General features: G+C 41.4%; 1 protein-coding gene and 1 long non-coding RNA gene across 5 annotated transcripts; both read right to left on the bottom strand.

The window, feature by feature from the left end:
• Positions 1 to 1,847: 1,847 nt before the first annotated feature.
• LOC113463495 lies at positions 1,848 to 8,229 on the bottom strand. 2 transcript variants are annotated; one of them, XR_005513043.1, is made up of 2 exons: positions 7,404 to 8,229; positions 1,848 to 2,868 (listed from the first exon to the last, which is right to left on the bottom strand). It is a non-coding gene; the product is annotated as an uncharacterized LOC113463495 (long non-coding RNA). The 2 variants fall into 2 exon arrangements; XR_003387815.2 differs by lacking the exon at positions 1,848 to 2,868 and adding an exon at positions 4,002 to 4,700 and having other exon boundaries at positions 7,404 to 8,224.
• Positions 8,230 to 9,360: 1,131 nt separating this feature from the next.
• Positions 9,361 to 13,954, bottom strand: LOC103718648 (cytochrome P450 90D2-like). 3 transcript variants are annotated; one of them, XM_026809092.2, is made up of 8 exons: positions 13,540 to 13,954; positions 12,986 to 13,310; positions 12,457 to 12,615; positions 12,131 to 12,376; positions 11,462 to 11,551; positions 11,177 to 11,362; positions 10,900 to 11,068; positions 9,361 to 10,291 (listed from the first exon to the last, which is right to left on the bottom strand). In XM_026809092.2, exons 1-7 carry the CDS (start codon positions 13,767 to 13,769, stop codon positions 10,943 to 10,945), a joined length of 1,362 nt encoding a protein of 453 aa, XP_026664893.2. In that variant the 5' UTR covers positions 13,770 to 13,954; the 3' UTR covers positions 9,361 to 10,291; positions 10,900 to 10,942. The 3 variants fall into 3 exon arrangements, with proteins under 3 accessions (XP_026664893.2, XP_026664892.2, XP_008805787.2); XM_026809091.2 differs by having other exon boundaries at positions 10,947 to 11,068; XM_008807565.4 differs by having other exon boundaries at positions 10,947 to 11,068; positions 12,466 to 12,615; positions 13,540 to 13,953.
• Positions 13,955 to 18,334: the final 4,380 nt, after the last annotated feature.

The raw sequence follows: 18,334 nt of genomic DNA, 5'->3' as shown, positions 1-18,334 counted from the left end.
ATTGAGGCATTTGGGGCTCGTTTGGTTCGCGGGAAGCATTTTTTTCTCATAGAAATATGATTTCTGGAAAGCAGATTTTTAGAAAGAGGATGTTTGAAAAAGTATTTTTAACATATTTGGTTGACAATGGGAAAGTGACAGATTTTTAGAGTGCTTATGTTTGGCTGACCATTTACTTTTTTGGAAAGTTATGTATAATTTTTATTATATCTTTAATAAAAATTAGGTTTTTAATACTTTGGATCAAATAAGGATAGTTGAAGAGTCTTTTTTTTTTAAAAAAAAAATAAAAATATTTTGATTTCCGACTCACGGAAAAATAACATTTTCATGTTTCTCATGGAAAAGACTTTTCCATAAAACGTGGGAATCATATTTTCATGGGAATATAACTTTTCTGTTTTTTTCATTTGAAAACTCCAATCAAACAAGAGGCATTTTTTTACTTTTTCGTTGACCACATTTTTTTCCATTTTTTTTCTGCAAACAAAACGGGCTTTTGATGTCGTGTCCCGACCTTTTCCTTGGTTGTTCCCCGTTACATAGATTTGACATTATTTATAACTTATCAAAGATTTCATTCATGTAGCGTCGGGATATCATGCAAATTGTTATTAGATTTGCCGCATCAGCCAATTTTTAATCAGAAGCTTGGTCTAAGCTCTGGAAAGTGGTTGGGAAAAAGGGCTAATGGTTGCAGCATGGTTCAAAACTGCCTCAGTAGGATGTATCTCCTTCATAGATTTTACTTTTGAGCTGAGATACAAGAATTATTGAACTGCCATTATATTTGCAGTATTAATCCATTTTTAATCAGAAGCTTGCTCCAGGCTTGATAAAGTTGGTGGCAAGAGGGCTAATGGTTACAGCATGGTCGAGCCTTATTTCCCTCGCCTTGTCCTGTTTGTGTTTTGCAAGTAAACCCTCAAAGTACGTAGGGCGCTTTTGGATCGTTATTCTTGGTTTTAGTTCGAGAAAGAAGACATGATGCATCCGGCATCCACCTATTGCGGTGTCGGTTGAACAGTTTGAGACATCTATTGCCCACGTAAAGCATCACACTTGGTGTCGGGAGATTATAATTACCTCCATCTTAGATACAGAACTTCAAACCACTTGGTGTGGTCTGGCAACCAGATCTTGAACAAATGAGCAGGATTATATAGGAAGCAAACTAGCTTCTGGTTCAGTCTTCAGCATGAGACTTATCGTTGCACGATTCCACTGAGCTATTGATATATGTTAAAGTTTATGCTAAGCTGACCTTAATTAACTCCACCATTAGTAAGGGCCAGTTTGTTTGATCAAAATTTTCTCTGTAAAATCTCACCACAGACTTGCCACAACCTATTCTACTTTTTTTGTGGCTTCCTTTGGTAGGGAAGGCTTTGGATGGGACAAGTCACAATTCACCCAGACCCCTTGGGACAGGCCTCGCATATACCCATCGTCCCAACTGACTCCACTTGCAAAATTATTGGGTCCTAGTATCCAACTCCCTTTTTGCCCAGGGACACCTTTCCTCTAGACGAGATCATCTTTTTCAGTGTGAGCGGCCAGAGAGGTCATTGTCGTTGCCTGTAGGATCTCTGTTCCCATAACAAGTTCTTTTCTCAACATCCCTGGAGGGCATGCAACTGAAGCCTTATCATGAACCAAACGGCTTTTGTATCGACTGCAGTTGGTAGAATGCATCCTCTTTAATTCAATGAGCCGACTGCTGTTCTGAGTGTTGTCTCTATTGATACAGTGACGGCTGTCTTCAGTTCATGGAAGGTTAGCACGAAATTCCGTAACCTTGCATCATAGTATTTTCTTTTTCAAATTATCATACAGAAGATGATATGAAAGCAAGCAAAGGATAATCTAGATGATAACGAAGCATCATACTTGGACAAGGAAAACAAACACACACACCACGACTCCACGAGAAGCGAGAGAGAGAGAGAGAGAGATAAAGAGCCAGCTGAGTCTGAGATGGTGCGTGGGTCGGACCACCCCTTTAATTTGCAGGCCACTACAAGATCCAAAAGTACATACGCCTTGCTGATTTGAAAGTGTGGGCATGTAGGGGTCCAACTCCACTAAAGCACCGAGCTCTGTTGCTGCTGCTCCTCCTCCTGATCCTGAACTCCCCCCTCCTTTTGAACTTCGCGCAGGCCAACAAGGCTGCAAATGCATTAACTGGGGAGAAACGCATATCTATGTTTCCACTGTTGGAATCCACGGCCAGATCCTGTCACAACCTCTTTTGTTTGGTCATCCAGATTCACCCATTGGCACCACCAATCCTAAGATGAAACAGCTTCACTGGTACATGACTGCTGCAACCTTTCCCAACTTCCACAATGCTGCTCCTTTAATTTATCAGCCTTTGGGCCCAAAAGGGAGTTCCTGGTTCTCTAGGCTACACGGTCTGGAGGAACGTTTTACCTGCGAATTCTCAGTGGAGAACAACTTGTCCATGTCTGTAGGCGTCGCCACTTACTAGTAGAACAAGGGAAAGTTGCTTGGTCCTGCTCATGCATGGCATATGGCATAAGAGAACTTTTCATGTGCATGATGCGGACTCAGCATACCATAGCAGACAAATGCATCAAGATGCCTTCGTGCCATGGAGGCATCGAGGGGAGAATCTACCAGCAGCTGATCCCACTTCTTGCATGCAGGATGAGAGAGCGACTTACGAGGGCTGTTGGGGCTCAGCTTTACACCCTTATGGGTACCCTGATGTGATGGCATGGCATAATGATGCTGGCTAATTGTTCCCTTTAATCTAGAGCTGGCACGGGATCTGATTATGGAGAGGTCACTGGATTTTCAGCTCCACATGCTGTCATGGTGCACCCAAACAGCTTAACATGCGAGCTAGAAAAAAAAAAAAATCTTCCTCCATTTTAGACTCGAGCATATCTCCACTTAGATCCAGTCAGTCATATCTATATTAGATGATGGAGATTCTACATCGATGATATGACATATTGAATGGGATATATTACCTCTAAACTGCTTATACACAAAAAAAAAATATAATTTGGAGATTCCTAATCTATGCATAAACTGATAAAAATTGTTCGAATGGTTGAATGACCTCGAATCAAATTTCTCTATATCATATATATATATATATATATTTGGCGTGTAAATGGGTCGGGTCAGATCATGCGTGACCTCGACCCAATCCGATTTCTTGTTCGGATTCTAATTTTGGACCCAAACCTGACCCGATAGAAGATTGGGTCGGGTCGGGTCCACTGCTTCAATTTTTGATCTAACGGGTCATTCAAGTCGGGTCGGGTCAGGTATAACCCGGACCAACCTAAAAAATTTGGATTCATGTATAACCTGGACCCAATCCAAAAAATTCGGATCCAGTTCGGGTCAATCCATCCATAGCTTCAGAACTTGTGTTTGCACATCCGTGAGCCCAAATAACTTTCTAGATTTGGGTCAGGTCGAGTCGGGTCGTAAGATTGAAAATTCAAAATTACCTAAATTTCAAATGGGTCGAATCGTGGCAGGTCTGAATTTAGTAAACTTAGACCTGACCTAGAAAATGGAATAGATTCAATTTTAGAATCCGATCTAACCCCACATGTCCTTAAAAATGAATCAGATTGGATCTAAGTTGGTTGGATATGAAAGAAAGTCGTTGTTTAGTACTTTATATTTTTTTTTATTTTATTATTTTTGAATTAAGTCATTGTCTGTCCAGCCTGGAGATTTGACAAACCATGGAATTAAGATGATCCAGAGTAGGGGGTCAAAAAGAAAGCAAAAAGGAGTACCCCTCGATCCAGATCCGATCTAATCATAGCAGCAATCTTGTCATGTCGCCATGGTAGCGTCATCTAGTATGTTGGAAGGCATAAAAGATCATAAGATTAGGATTCGCTTTATGATAATTTATGACGGGTTGCATTAAGACCAGATCCTGAAACAGTTCGTAGCACGCAAGCATGTTTTGGCCTTATCCCTCAGATTCATTGTTTTGGTGCGAAAATTACCTTCCAACGAGCAACCAATGCAATGTTGACTGGATTTTATCAGTGTGATTGATAAGATCGAGTCCCTCGCGCAAAAGTCAGCAAAATGATAAAATTCTAGATACGTTGGAATCGTTGCAGTTTCTTAGGCATGTCTTTTGCGGAACGGATAAATGCAAGCAATGCCTTCGGACAGCCGTTTTTATCTCCACATCCAATGAACAAAACGGATGCTGCGTGCAAAACGTGTGTTCGATCAGTAGGATAGGATGGATGTCAGGGTGGAAGGTTACTCGGTCCCAGGAGGCGGAAAATGGTGGCTAATATTTGACTAATATTAGTTCAATTGCTTGAACTTCCTATAGAATACAAATTTGATAAAGAAAAAAGAGCGCTATTGAAAAGGTAATAACTCGTAAGTAAAAATAGATTGATAAGGATCTAGGATGCGAAATCCTCCTTTTTCTTCTTCTTTTTCTTTTTTTTTTATTTTTTTTATTTTTTTGATAAATCAGCTACTCACACAGCTTTCGAATGAGCATAGCCAACTACATTACTAGCAAAAAGATTACACAAAATAGAAAAAGAAGTTTGCGAAATTTTTTTGATGCTCGATCAAATCTCCTCTTAAAAAGGATGAAATGCCATGTTGGAGAACTTTAAACCAGGTTATGAATGCAGAACAATCTCGAAATATATGTGAAGCTGAAAATCCTACAAAAGTATATATTTGAAGCATAAGTATGCCAGAATATCATGGAGCATTAAATAATAGGGGATTGGACTTGAGTTCTGGCTTCGATGCTGCACACAATCTTGCAATTACCGTAATGACGTGACATAGCCATACTAAAAAAAAAAACAGTCCATAATAATATAAAACCAGCAATATAATTTCAAATAAAAATAAAAATAATGCCAATTCAAAGCAGCTAAATTTAAATTTAAATATCAAAATTTATAACCTCAAATTCATAAGTCATTAACTACAAATTCGTAGTCAATTAAATAGCTAAAATTATGCTACAAAATCGTTAAGTTTGCTAGTGCAAAGTTCAAACCTAAGCCATTTTTTATCCTTATTTGTTTCAAAAAACAGAAGAATATAGAGAGAAATATGAGCTACACAGCTCAGAAAGTAAATTTTACACTTTCTTAATGAATCAAACATATATTTTACATGAATTAATGCATTATTTAGAGAAAATAACTATCATTATAAAATAAAATACTTCATGGTACACCAAGATATAGCAAGTCATAGAAACCAATCATATATGCATAAATCATGAAGATTTCATAAACATGGTTCTAAATGTATAATATAAATAAATTTATAAACATTTATCGTTTTATTGGTTCATAGTGCCAAATATTGTTTACAAACATTTAATGCTATAGTCACTTTGTACCCGTGATAGGATCATCTTCGTAATCGACAAAGTATTATGATTTTGTCAGGATCAAGCGCTACCATTACACCAAAACCCGCAGGTGTTAGTGAAGGCGCAACTTTATTTCCTTAAACTAGCGCAGGGGCCCATAGCGCTACGAGTCGACTCCGACCAAGCCTCGCCCAACTCCGGACTCCGACAGGGCCTCGCCAGTGGGTTCAGGGACCCCCTAGTGGTATAACCCACCCTACTCCTCCAGCGCATCCACGTTGGCAGGCGGCAGGACTGACTCGGCCCTCCAGGCCTCCGCCAACGTTGACTCGACCCCTTAGGCCTCCGCCAACAATCCCCCCCCCCCAACGTGATGCCTGGGTTTCGAACTCGAGACCTATGGCTCTGATACCAATTGTCAGGATCAAGCGCTACCATTACACCAAAACCCGCAGGTGTTAGTGAAGGCGCAACTTTATTTCCTTAAACTAGCGCAGGGGCCCATAGCGCCACGAGTCGACTCCGACCAAGCCTCGCCCAACTCCGGACTCCGACAGGGCCTCGCCAGTGGGTTCAGGGACCCCCTAGTGGTATAACCCACCCTACTCCTCCAGCGCATCCACGTTGGCAGGCGGCAGGACTGACTCGGCCCTCCAGGCCTCCGCCAACGTTGACTCGACCCCTCAGGCCTCCGCCAACAGATTTGTATTCATTGCTAACTTTATACCCATCGGTAGAGGGCTATTTTCGTTGGACGCTAGCTCAAAGGTATCAATTGACCCTACGTTAGTAAAGCTGTTATAGTTATCTGAAAGTTTTTAAACATATTTCTAAAATTATATTTCTTGGGTTATATTTTCTTTTCTTTCTTTTTTTTTTGCTAAGGGGGTTATATTTTCTTTTCTTTTCTTGTCTTTTTTTTGCTAGGGGGGTTGTATTTTCTTAAAACACATGCTCGTAAACCATACATGAAATAAACACTAAATATCTTTATAGAGTCTGTAGTCCATAAATAAATCTTTAACAGGAAAGCAAACATGAAATCAATCTTTTCATAACAAAAATACAAATTTTATAAATATGGAGTTCATATTTCATAAATCAGCCATTAATATTAACATATTCATGAAACTATTATTTCGCGATAAATCATGAGTTCTATAATATTGTATGCTCGATTCTTAATTTTAAGAAAAAACACAATATCATTCTATTTAAGATAAAACGGCCAATAATTTGAAAAGTAGTAAGGAGTATCGTGTTACTTACCTCTTTCGCTTTGGAACCTTCGAAGTTTAACTATGCGAATCACTCAAACTTATTTAAAAACATTAAAATCCATCATCAATAACTTTGAAATCCAAAAGAATTGAGAATAGGTTAAAATTGGGCAAGATGATCCAATTTAGGATACTGCAGAGTGTAAGGCTTTATATCTAAACTAGGATGGATGAAGAATAAGGTCGGCTAGGTAGCGGAGCTCAACTGCAAGTCGGTCTGAATAGGATGAACTCAACTGATTAATATTAGCTTTGCCTTAGGTGACTCAATAGGGATCGACAGTGATCAGATTCTAAGGGTATCCAGCAAGGTCGACATGCCGTACAACCCCTAGATCGATTTAGGACCCCCTTTTTCCAAAAGTTGACTAGGTGTCCATAGAGGAGGTCAGAATCCTTCACTAGGATCCATGAATCAAATAGAGAGAGAGGGTGTAAAGATTGAAAATAAAAGAGAGATATGGTAGTGGTCGGGATCCTTCACTAGGGAGCACGACAGCACAACCAAAAGTGTGGTCGTGGTCGAGCGGGCAACAACCAGTCACGACTGGCTGAACATGGGCTTTTTGTGGCTCGATCATTTTTGGGTCCCAGCCTGCTTGCCGGTGGCTGGGGCTTCGGCGCAGGCCACAGATCGGTGCAAGGGAGAGACTGAGGGCCTTGGCCATGAACGCCGATGACGATAATGGTCGGAAGAAGAAGAAAAGAAAAGAAAAAAAGAAAACATAGGCGGAATAGAGGAGAAAGCTTACCATTCTTAATGGGACAATGTGCTCTCAGCCAATGATGGTGGTTTGATGGAGGGCAAGATCAGGCAAAGGTGGCAGCACTGCTACCCAACTCTCTGTGAGGCCTCGTGATGGTGGATCGGATAGGAGATAGACGGTGAAACGAATAAATTTTGCCTTGAAATTGACGGCAAAATCAACAACAATTGGTGGTGGCTTGAAGGGAGGGTTGGGGTTCATTATATGGTGCCTCCTTCTCTTCGTGTTCGAGCAAGGCTCTGCCCTGTTTGTAACTCGCAATGGACCTTTGGGCCATTCCCGGCCGGTCAATGGATAGGGCCTAGTTCGGGTTCACATGAATCACCCTCCATCCAAATTCTAGTGGCCAAGAAGTGATGCAAAGGCAAGTTGAAGCCTGCCTATGGTCTTCTCAACTCAGCCAGGGGATCAGTAGTAGCAATAAAACAAAATCAAACAGCGCATGGTGTCTGACCACAATGGCTTCTAACGAGACAATTAGCTCCGGCTATAAATTAACCTTCAGCCTACCGAACTGCAGAGGATGCCAAGATACAGGAAGAGAGTGGTTAAAGGGGTGGCAAGAGAATGCCGTGGATTCCCAATGAGCTGATTGAGAAGGGTTGTGTTTGTCATGAAGGTTTGAGTTGCTCATTTGCAGCACATCATCAATTTGATGCCGATTTCTTGCCTTCCATATATTGTATAAACCATGTAGCAGAGGAGCAGGGGATGCACTACCTCACTGCTGCCCACATGAGTAACTTGGGCCATTTTTTGAGGAAGGTCAAAGTAAGACCTTCATCCAAAACATTCTTTCTTGATTATTAGCTCCATGATGACTAAGGAGTATGCCATTGGACTTGTTCACATTTAATAGACGTCAACAAATTTTCACATAAAAAGTGCTTCAGGTATGTGCATGCCAAAAAATTATGCTGATTTGGCAACTCTATAACTAGCCAACTGCCTTATTTTGCGACGAATACTTCGAGCTGCACTAATTCTCCTGCTGAGAGAATTGTTTTTATATAAGGAAGTAATTTTGTCCTGCAGCATTACTTCTTTTCATAGGATTTCTTCATCTATCGACAATGGCGATCAAAATCTATATTTTAAAAAATTAATAATTTTTTAAAAATATTAGTATATTTTTTAAAAAACTATTTTATCTTTTTTATATGGATTTCTTGTAAGCAAACATAGGTTTTAAAAAAAAGATAAAATTCAACAATTTTATAGCAGTGTCTTGGCAAAAGAAAGGGCGACAAAGCGATGCACTTTTCTTTTCTTTTTCTTTTAATCCGTTTTGCTTAGAGAAAAAGGGGGAAAATTCCCCTAGATTCTTACCTAGGATACTCTCTGACCATCCTGAAGACAGAAACAAAATGAATAGGCCCCACATCCACACAATTTGTCTCCCGAGCCACAGAAAAACAAAGTCCAAACTATTTTAAAATCCATAGTCGTTCAAGTGGATTGGATCCCAGACCTCCACGGAGGACGGAAGAGGGTGCCGGCCACTTGGCTAAGTCACTCGTCTCTGCTACATCTTATTTATAATAGCTATAGAGAAAATTACCACAAGAACAAAGTTGTCTCAGAATCATAATTAGCATTCCGGAAAGTTATCTATAATTTATATATTTTAATTGCACAGAATGTTTTTTTTAGGAGGTTACGTTATGAATTTGAAGTTCCTTATCTTTTCTTTTTTTAAGAATCATTATCTCCGAGCAAATAAAAAATGAGGAGTCATGAAAAATATAAAACTTGTTTAGTGCCAAAGACTTGGAATTGAAAAAAAAAAAAAATCTGAAGCTATTAAAAATAAAAAAAATTCATGTAATCGCAAATTTATTCTATCTATTAATATGAGAATAACTACGGAAGAGCAAAAAAAAATGGCATCACTGATTTATTGAAGTCACGAAACATCTAGAAACACAAAATCTATGAATAGTTAAAGTTGAGAATAATCAAGCAATTTTCAATAAATTTGGAGCAAAAAAAAATTTACTATATGCTTTGCCATAAAAGGGTCCCTATCACATCTTACTACAATTTACTAATAGCACTTGCCCATGCCTTCTTTTATCTTATATTTCACCTCAAAGTGGGATCCACCCACCCCTTCCCGCATTTATAAACAGCTGCCAGAACCAAGAACAGAAAAGATATTTTAAAGAGAAATGAATACAAGAGCATCCAAGGTGATAAGATTAGCCTTCTCTCTCATCAGTTCTTTCGTTGGATGCGGTGCACATCTTCCACATTCTCCCACTCGCAGCTTGAAACTGGGGCAGAGCCAACCGGTGGAATTCCCAAAGCCATAGCTTGCTTAGCCTTCTCCAGTCCCTGCATACCCTCCCCAAAACCAATCTGCCCCAAAACCAGCTTTCCCTGGTCAAAAAGTCTCAGAACCCCTTGACCCGGAACGCCAAATAAACAAAGAAAAAAACAAAAGAACCCATCCCTGCTCTCACTTGATTCTTTTCTTGGAGCTTGTGAACCTAAGACTGTGTGACATGGGCAATGGGTCCATCCTAATCTTTCTCTGTGTACTCTCATATATATATATATATATATATATATACAGGATCTTTATACTGTGTATAGGTCTACAGAGAGGCCTCTAGGTGGGGCCCTCCTGCAATTGACAATGGCAGAGGCAGCGCCCTCGGGGATAAAGATCACAGCCTTTGGTGCCGCTTTTTCGCCTGCGCCCGCACGTGTGCAGACTGACGGACCTTTTGCTGCCCCCCCCTACCTTTTTTTTTTTACGTTAACCGAGGAAGGGCGATTCCTTGATCTTCCTTCTCACCCGGATAGGCATTCCTCCCTTCATCCTTACGGTGGGAAAGTTAATTATGTGGTCCTGCTCGGCCACCCACCTGTGGGCACACAAAGTCGCATGACTCATCAACTTCCTCCATCATGCACTGATGATAACATATAAAACAAAAGAAAAATTTAAAAAAAAATAAATCCATACATGCATGCAGTGTCTTGATCTTATCTTCCTACTATAATAATAAAGCTGATGGATGATAAAGAATTATATATGGTAGAGAAATTAATCGGTCTTGTGGATTTAATTCAAGGTGTGATGCATGGCGGATTTGGAGATCCGAGATTCAGGGTTATAAGGCTGCCCATGGGTCGATAGGACGCAGATTTCAAAGCCCGCCGTGCACCACAATCCACCAATTGGAACGCTTTGATTCCACCACAAACCCGGACCCTAGGAAGGTGTACCGAGGGCAAAAGTGCGACGGTACACAAGGCCATGTGACCGAGCTGACACGGTGAAGCCCGACCCGACCAGCCGAATTTGTCGCTTATACTGCCCATCCACATATCTAGTACACACGTGTGGGTCAGCGCTGCCCCGTATGGGAGTTGTGTACGTGAGCTTTGACCTAAACAGGTGCGTGGGACACACATGCCATGAACACGTGCAGGAACAACATACATCAGATGCAATACAGTAGTACCATACACAAGGTGGTATACACGAGTGGAGGAGATATTTGTGGCCATCCTTACGTGAAGCCGGTGACCAAATGGTGGAGAAAGATGGAAGCTTCCAGCCTGGCCAGATCAAGCCCGGGACACAGCCTCTGCCCACCTCCAAAAGGAGTAAAGCTACAAGTACTCATGTCCTTGTCCTGTTTGAGTTTCAGAGAGGAGGAGAAGAAGAAGGATTGCACTCGGATAAGCAAGTAGAAGAAGATCTAGAGTAGTCCTGCATGAAATTTGTCCTTCCTTTCCCTTACCTTCCACCTCCATGGATTGAACTTGTAGGCCTCCTTGTAAAGGCTCTCGTCGAGGTGGACCGATCTAAAATACGTCAACACGCACCATCCCTCGGGTATGAAATGCCCTTTTATCTCCACATCTTTCACTGCCTTGCGCATGATGCCGCTTATGATGTTCCCCATTCGGAGAGTCTCTGTTATGACCTATTAATTAAGCAGTACAAATATCAGCTCGGATCAGCCTAAAATAAAGATGGCTTTCATGTACTTCTTGCACTCGTAGATGCCAAATACCATACTTACATCCTGAGTGAACGACAGAGACATGTACTCGGTCCACTGCAAGTTTTCCCCGGTCACAGATTTTTGCTTCTTCAAGTTCATGTTCTCTTCCTGAGATAATCACCAGGTTAATTAGTGCCACAATTCTATTCAAAAATTTCTCGCTTTCCAACTACGTACTTGGACTCAGTTTGATCCACTCTTATAATATTCATTATCCGTTTTACCGATTGAACCTGTCGGCGCAATCTACTTATGCAGTGGTATATCACTAAAGAAGGTGCGTATATTTTAATTTCTTATGCAGTGCGTACCACGAGTTCAATCATGAAGTTAAATTATAGAATTCAAACATGACACAGGTTCAACAACTGTTTATTAATTAATAACTATGCTTTTCCCCAGTAGAAGAAGAAGACTACCTCATGATAAGTGACATATAGAATAAAATACCACTTGAAGATGCCCTGAATTGAAAGAAGATAAAAGAAAGGCCAGCAACAGAGGGAATGAGCCAAATTGGCATCTCTAAGTGCATTACTTCCTACCTACTCATATATTCTCGTCTTGTAATCTTCACCTATTAATTAAGTTGGGGTGGTGGGGTCTACCGGAACCCCTGTTGCTGCTAAACGAATCGCTAAGATAAGACTAAGAAGAAATAAAGAGAGCGTGCTGCGGTACGTGTACCTCCAGATGTTGGAGAGCAAGCGGGCATTCGCTGAGGTACTTGATCGCCAGCGTTACAAGAACAGGCACAGAGTCCTCGGCTGGTATCATTAAATCGATCATGTTGTCTGATATGAGATCATCGGTTAATTGATCGCTGGCATCGTTGATCAGAACATCGACGACGTCCCTTTGGGTGCACCCGTTCCTGTTGTTCCTCTTCTCCTGGATGATCTTTTCTATCAGCATCACCATCCTCTTCTTTGCCTGCATGATGACATAATTAATTCAATCGATGTGTGCATAAGTGCCCGTTAATTTTAAGTAGTGTGTATATATATATATACCAGACTTGCCTGTAGTGATTTGTAAAGCCTACTCCCGGGTAGCTTCAGAGGCAAAGACATCAAACCCGCAATAAATTCCCGGAATTGCTGCTTTAAAAAGTTCATCTCCTCGCCTGGTTCCAAGCCGATCAATCCTTTTACTAGAATTTGGAACACAATCTGCGACATGGAAATAATGCCTGTTTGAGTTTGACACGTGTAAAGAGAACTGCATGTGGAACCAGGAAACTAATTAAACCAGCTACCAACCTTATTAACAGATAAAAAAAACTCTGATAATCGAGAGAAGGATATTGGCGTATGATGGATGATTGAATGAAAAGTTTTATCTGGAGACTCTACTCGGAGAAGAAAGATGGAGGAGGAGACCCACAAATTAATGATGATAACAATAGGTAGGCGCAGAAGCAATGCCCAAGTCTAGGCTCATTGAATGCACCCACTTTGTGCCGACCCCTCCGGCGTGGTGCCACACGCGTGCATTCATTCTTAGTGAGGGGAAGAAAAGAGGGAGGAGGAGAGGACTGACCCTTTTGCTTTCATCTTGGATGTGGATAAGCTGGTCATCCTGCCAGTGGTTCATGGCTTCGAGCACGTAGCGCTGCATGTCGCGGGTGATCTGAGCCTTGAGGTGCGGGGATTTGAAGAAGGTGCCAATGAGGCCATGGACCTTCTTTTGGAGGCTCCCATTGATCAAGAGGATGGAGGACTTGCCCATCAATTCGGTGAGGGATTTCGGGTACCACGGCACGAAGGTCTTGGCGTCGCTCTGGAGGACGAACCGGCTGACCTCGGCGTCGGTCGACACGATCGTGGGGCTCCCGAAGATGTGCGATTTGAACACCTTCCCGTACCTGCGAAGATTTCGGCAAAATTGGAGCAGCGCCCGAAGATTTTTCCAATCATGAGATGACCGAAACCGGACGACATGAAATCACAAAACGAGCGAAGATCGAGAAGGCGGGCTGCCTTTTTATGTACACAAGAATTGGCGGTTGGCCCAGGAGGGGCGGGGGGTGGGGAAGATGAATATTGGAATTTGGAAGTGGGGAAGAAGGATAGATAGATAGGAAGCAAACTCACAGGAGCCGGCGCTTGTCCATGAAGCTTTCCGGGCGAGGGGAGTAGGCGCAGGACACGAAATCGAGGGTCTCGCCGACGAGGGGCCACCCGAAAGTCCCTCGAGGGAGCTGGGCTCTTCTCGTCCTCCTCCTCCTCCTCCTCCACCTCAGCTTGTTCCAACTCGTGCAAAGGATAGTTGCTAGCACGATCATAATCGTAGCCACCCAAGTGATCACGAACAAATTGTCCATCTTGCACGGATTTGATCCCTTCTACGCTTCTCCAAGGCGTTTTAGTATGTTATGTTGCTACGGGGATGGTGATGACGACGATGAGGAATGTAGAGACAAGAGAGAGAGAAGATGGAAGGGAGAGGGTGGAAGAGTTAATGTGGAAATTTGGTGTTCGAGAAGCTAAAGTACAAAGGTGCATTTGAATGGGCTTTTGGCAGTCCCCACAATTTAATGGTTGCATAGTCCCCACGTCTATCATTGTATCGTGCCACAGTCCTTGAGAGTCCCTAGCAAACGCAGCTGCTCACCTCGTGCACACATGTGAGGTCCATTCAATGAAAAATCCAACCCACCTCCCATCATCATCGCAAACCGGCCTCTTTTGTCCCTCTCCCTCTCTCCCTCTCTCTCTTTCTCTCTCCCTAACACACACCACATACCAGATAAGCTATCCTCTAATACAACCTTCTTTCACACAACAAAAAGACTTTCCTTAAGGGCACCCCTCCCTTCCCATCTCTCTCTCACACACACATGCACAAACATGCACTATTCATTTTGTTTTTGTTTTCTTTATTGAAATGAATAATTCATACAATTTTACTTTGACTACATTCAAAAAAAAAAAAAAAAGTCAAAAAAACAACATATTTCGAGCGCACTAGACAGCTTTCTTTTCCCAACCCCTTGTTGTTTTTCTCTTGCTTTGCTTGGTGATATATGAACGATATAGTACAGCTCTTAATTATTCTCTCATTGGTGGTCCTCTTGTTCTATGATATTACCTAACCAAAAGTATCCATCTCAACAGATATATTGTCCCCACACCACATTGTATAGCCTATTAAGAACGCCGTTCAGATATATTCTCCTAATTGGACACATGCCCCCTCATAAACATGCCCACAGAGATGACCATAATGAACCACTTATCACCCATATGTTTTAAGCTAAAACCAACATAAATGGGCAACAGCTGATCTAAATAGACTGAGCTTGGATGGAAACAAAACCTGAGAACCACAATTCCAGCCCCATTCCTTAATTTTTAAGCATATATTGGTGTCCTGTCGCTGGATTTATATTGAAGGGCCTTGTAGCCCATGGCAGTGCAATTAGGTGATACCTCCCAAGCCAGCTGACAGCAAATAAAACATCCATTCCGACCTATTATATAAAAACCAGAGAATGTTGTCGCATATCTGGCTTTCTTTGTCATAGTTGCGTTACTCCATGGTGCCTTGATACGGCCACCCGTAAACCCTCCCGTGTAACCTTTCGCTGTCGAAAAGGGAGTCCCTGACGGGACGGAGAGAAAGACGCAGTACAGGTTAGGTGGCATATCAAAACGTGATGTGACCATATCAATTCCCTCCCCCTCTAATATTTATCACCCACCTTTCTTTCTAATCAATGATCTGACACCAAAAGATGGATGCCCATGCCCTTCCCTTGGGGATTTTTTTTTTATTCCTTGCAGCATGGAAAGCAGCCGGTCGATCGGCAAATCAGAGCGTCAACTGCAGTTTTATCATTAGTTTAAGGAAGCAGGGAGATTTGGATTTGGCCATAACAGTTTAGCACTAAATGATACACCCATTTGCTCATACTTTAAGCTAGAAATCTTAGTGGGATACCTAATGGCTAGCTGCACGCTCGAGCAGCAAAAGGGAAGCATCTTCTAATATAATTTAGTCCAAATCATTCGTATCCTTAGTTATAGAGAACCGATCGAAATCGAATGTTTGGTTGTCCAATCAAATATATTCCTTTGATCGGACAACCAAACCTACATTCGAGAGCAACTAATTAAATAAATATATTTGTAAATTATATTTATTTAAAAAATTAATTAAAATTTGTCGATCGAATTGCTCGTGACGGAGATTTACAGGGATAAAAAGAGCGCCTTGCCTAGGCCCGCTTATAGCTGATAAAAACCTGCGATCGACCTAACGACGCTTTTTTCTTACAAAAATCTACCCTACATCTTGGGATATAGAGAATATCCTCAGGGAATTATCAATCATGTGAAGAGAAAGGCAGCATGCATCTGGAGATGGATTGGTTGGCATCGATCTTTAGATCGATATTCTCGTTGGTTAGATCCAGCCTGCCTCTCTTGGCCCAACCATCACTAGTGCGTCATGTTACAGGAACGAGGGTACAGGAAGGGGCCCCGTATGTAGCTAAGTTTTCTCTGGGAGGAGGATGGATATATAGGATGGAAACACGTCCCGGGGTGGGGTTTTGGACATGAACTGTGGAAAAGAACGACATGGAAATAATGGAATGGGTTGTGATCTACGAGCAGTGCACGTGTAGGCAGAGGGGAAAAGAATCAAGTAGTGAGACAAACGGACAAGGACTCAGGAGTCCATTACTCTCGGTTAGTTGCTATCAAATGTAAGGATTAATAGTGTTTGTGCGTCCCTCCATGGCTACCAGAAGTCCTATGGTAATATTATTAAGCAGGCAGTATCTGCCCTTGTTACTGTTTGTAAATAGGGGGGCAAGAGATGGTGGCATAAATAATGATGTAATGGGGCATGGGATGAACTTGGACAAAGTCCATATATCCCTGCAATAACAACGTGAGGATCCGTGCAGGCGTGTGTTTAGTCCCACATTAGTTATTTGCTGGATAGATCTTAGATACTTATACAGAATTAAGAAATCCAAATAATACATTTTAGTTAGCCATCCTGGATGAGATCCTAAGTTGTTACAAATAGTATCAGAATCAATCTAGCCCATAGCTTATGTGAACTAAAGAATACAGTAGTACGGATTCATTAGAATATTAGGACATGTGAAAATCTGTACAGATATATATTTAGTTTTCATCGATAGATTTTAGATATTTATATAAAATAAAAAAATTTAAATAATATATTCTGACCAGCCAAATGGCATGGGACGAAGTTGGATGGAGTCCATAAATCTGTGCAACAACAAGGTCTTGGGCTTGGGAAGTTGGAGCGGATTTATGGCTTTCATTTAAGTCTCTTTATTAGGGGATTCCCTTGCCTTTGCGATCGATTTCTTGGGACAGCAAATTCCCTGAGCTGTTAGTATCCTAGCATAATGGCTATGATTGCTTAGTCTTTGTCAACCTCAGAGGCATCTATCTCTCTTCAGTGACGCAATGCATCTTTTCCTCCCTTTTTCCGTACAGTTTCTATCATCTTTAAGATCATCGATGAAGATCTGAAAAGAACTTGACCCAGAGTCTGGGGACTAGAGAGCATAGCTTTTGGACCTGGGCTTGCCTTGAGGCTGCAAAGCAGGTCCCAAACCCACTATATGTAATGGATTCTCTTTTTTTGCCTTTTTCTTTTTTTGATGAAAACTGAATGTGGTGAATTCATATCCACTTCAGTTCGACATTGGACTGGAGAGGGCGGTTTGATCAATCATGGCCATCCATGCATGATACAATGGTCATGCCCCACATGGTACATGAGCAGCGCAGCATGCAACATGTGGATCTCATACGTGCCACTTCACCCCCAAATTAGAGAGGGTCTCTGCTAAAGTTATTCTAAGTAAACTCGACAGTAAGAATAATTCAACCGATAATGTTTCCATTCCATATTGGATGATCCGTTATTGATTTTGGAGACTAGAGAAATAGATGTTCTCTTCTTTTGAAAAAAGAAGCAAAGTATATAAATAATGGAACTAGTTCTCCCGAATCCTGCTGTTCGTCATTTCCTTTCTTCTTTCTTTTCTCAGCCAAATATTAATCAGTTGAGTTATATTTCATGTAAGCTTATGGTCGAACACCCATGCTCGATGTTTTAAAAAATGTTTTATGGGCATTTTCGTGGTTCGTAATATCCCTTCTTGTTCCTTGATGCACATTTAGACTACTGATATGATAATGCTATAGGAACCAAGGCTAATTGCATTCTAGAGTAGTTCTACGTTCAACTCTTGAGACAAGTTTCTCAAGTGTTTGACACCTATATATAGTAGTAATTCCATCTTTCCTATGAATTTATATATATCCCCCATCCCTCAACCAAAAAGAGAAAAGGAAAAAAAAAAGAAAAAAGGAATGATATTCTAGACAATACGTTTTAAAGCTTCAATAAGGGATGGCAGTTAATGTGTGTATACAACGTAGGACAGCTTTGAACACATCAAGGTCTTCTAAGGGGACCAATCAACTGTTGATATGCTGTCCTTGACATCCAGACTAGATTCTCCGTTCGGTCATGAACGATGCGTATCATAATGCTCGATTGTCAAAGGTTGCGACGACAAAAAAAAAAAAAAAAAAAGGACCAGTCTTCTTTGGAGTTCTTGAATTAAGGAAGGAAATATATATCATCTTCATGGGCCAATGCAGACAAGCAAAAAAGCTTAGCAAGCTTGTTAGCCTCTCATTTTAGGCCTTATATAGGATCAAGGTGCTGGCTACGTGCACAAGGGTGATCCAGAACTAGTCTAAGCTAGATGCCGTTCGGTCATAGACTTCATATTTAATTTGAAGTACGTAGCTCGGGCTAGCTTTCAAGAACTTTTTGTAGCTACTCTCTGTGTGTGACAGCGAAATGGCTCTCATCCTTGCTATT

The sequence above is a fragment of the Phoenix dactylifera genome, chromosome 8 (genome assembly GCF_009389715.1).
Source record: "Phoenix dactylifera cultivar Barhee BC4 chromosome 8, palm_55x_up_171113_PBpolish2nd_filt_p, whole genome shotgun sequence".
Classification (NCBI taxonomy): Eukaryota; Viridiplantae; Streptophyta; class Magnoliopsida; order Arecales; family Arecaceae; genus Phoenix; species Phoenix dactylifera.
The sequence above is the reverse complement of the archived record's forward strand: the minus strand, read 5'-3'. Positions and strand labels throughout refer to the sequence as shown.

Bases quoted from the DNA above. Each gene is read 5' to 3' on its own strand.
- LOC103718648 (XM_026809091.2), bottom strand. From the start codon at position 13,769: ATGGACAATTTGTTCGTGATCACTTGGGTGGCTACGATTATGATCGTG. The intron at 13,311-13,539 runs GTGAGTTTGCTT...AAATCTTCGCAG, and splicing joins ATGGACAAGCGCCGGCTCCT to GTACGGGAAGGTGTTCAAAT. The intron at 12,377-12,456 runs GTATATATATAT...GTCATCATGCAG, and splicing joins AATCACTACAGGCAAGTCTG to GCAAAGAAGAGGATGGTGAT.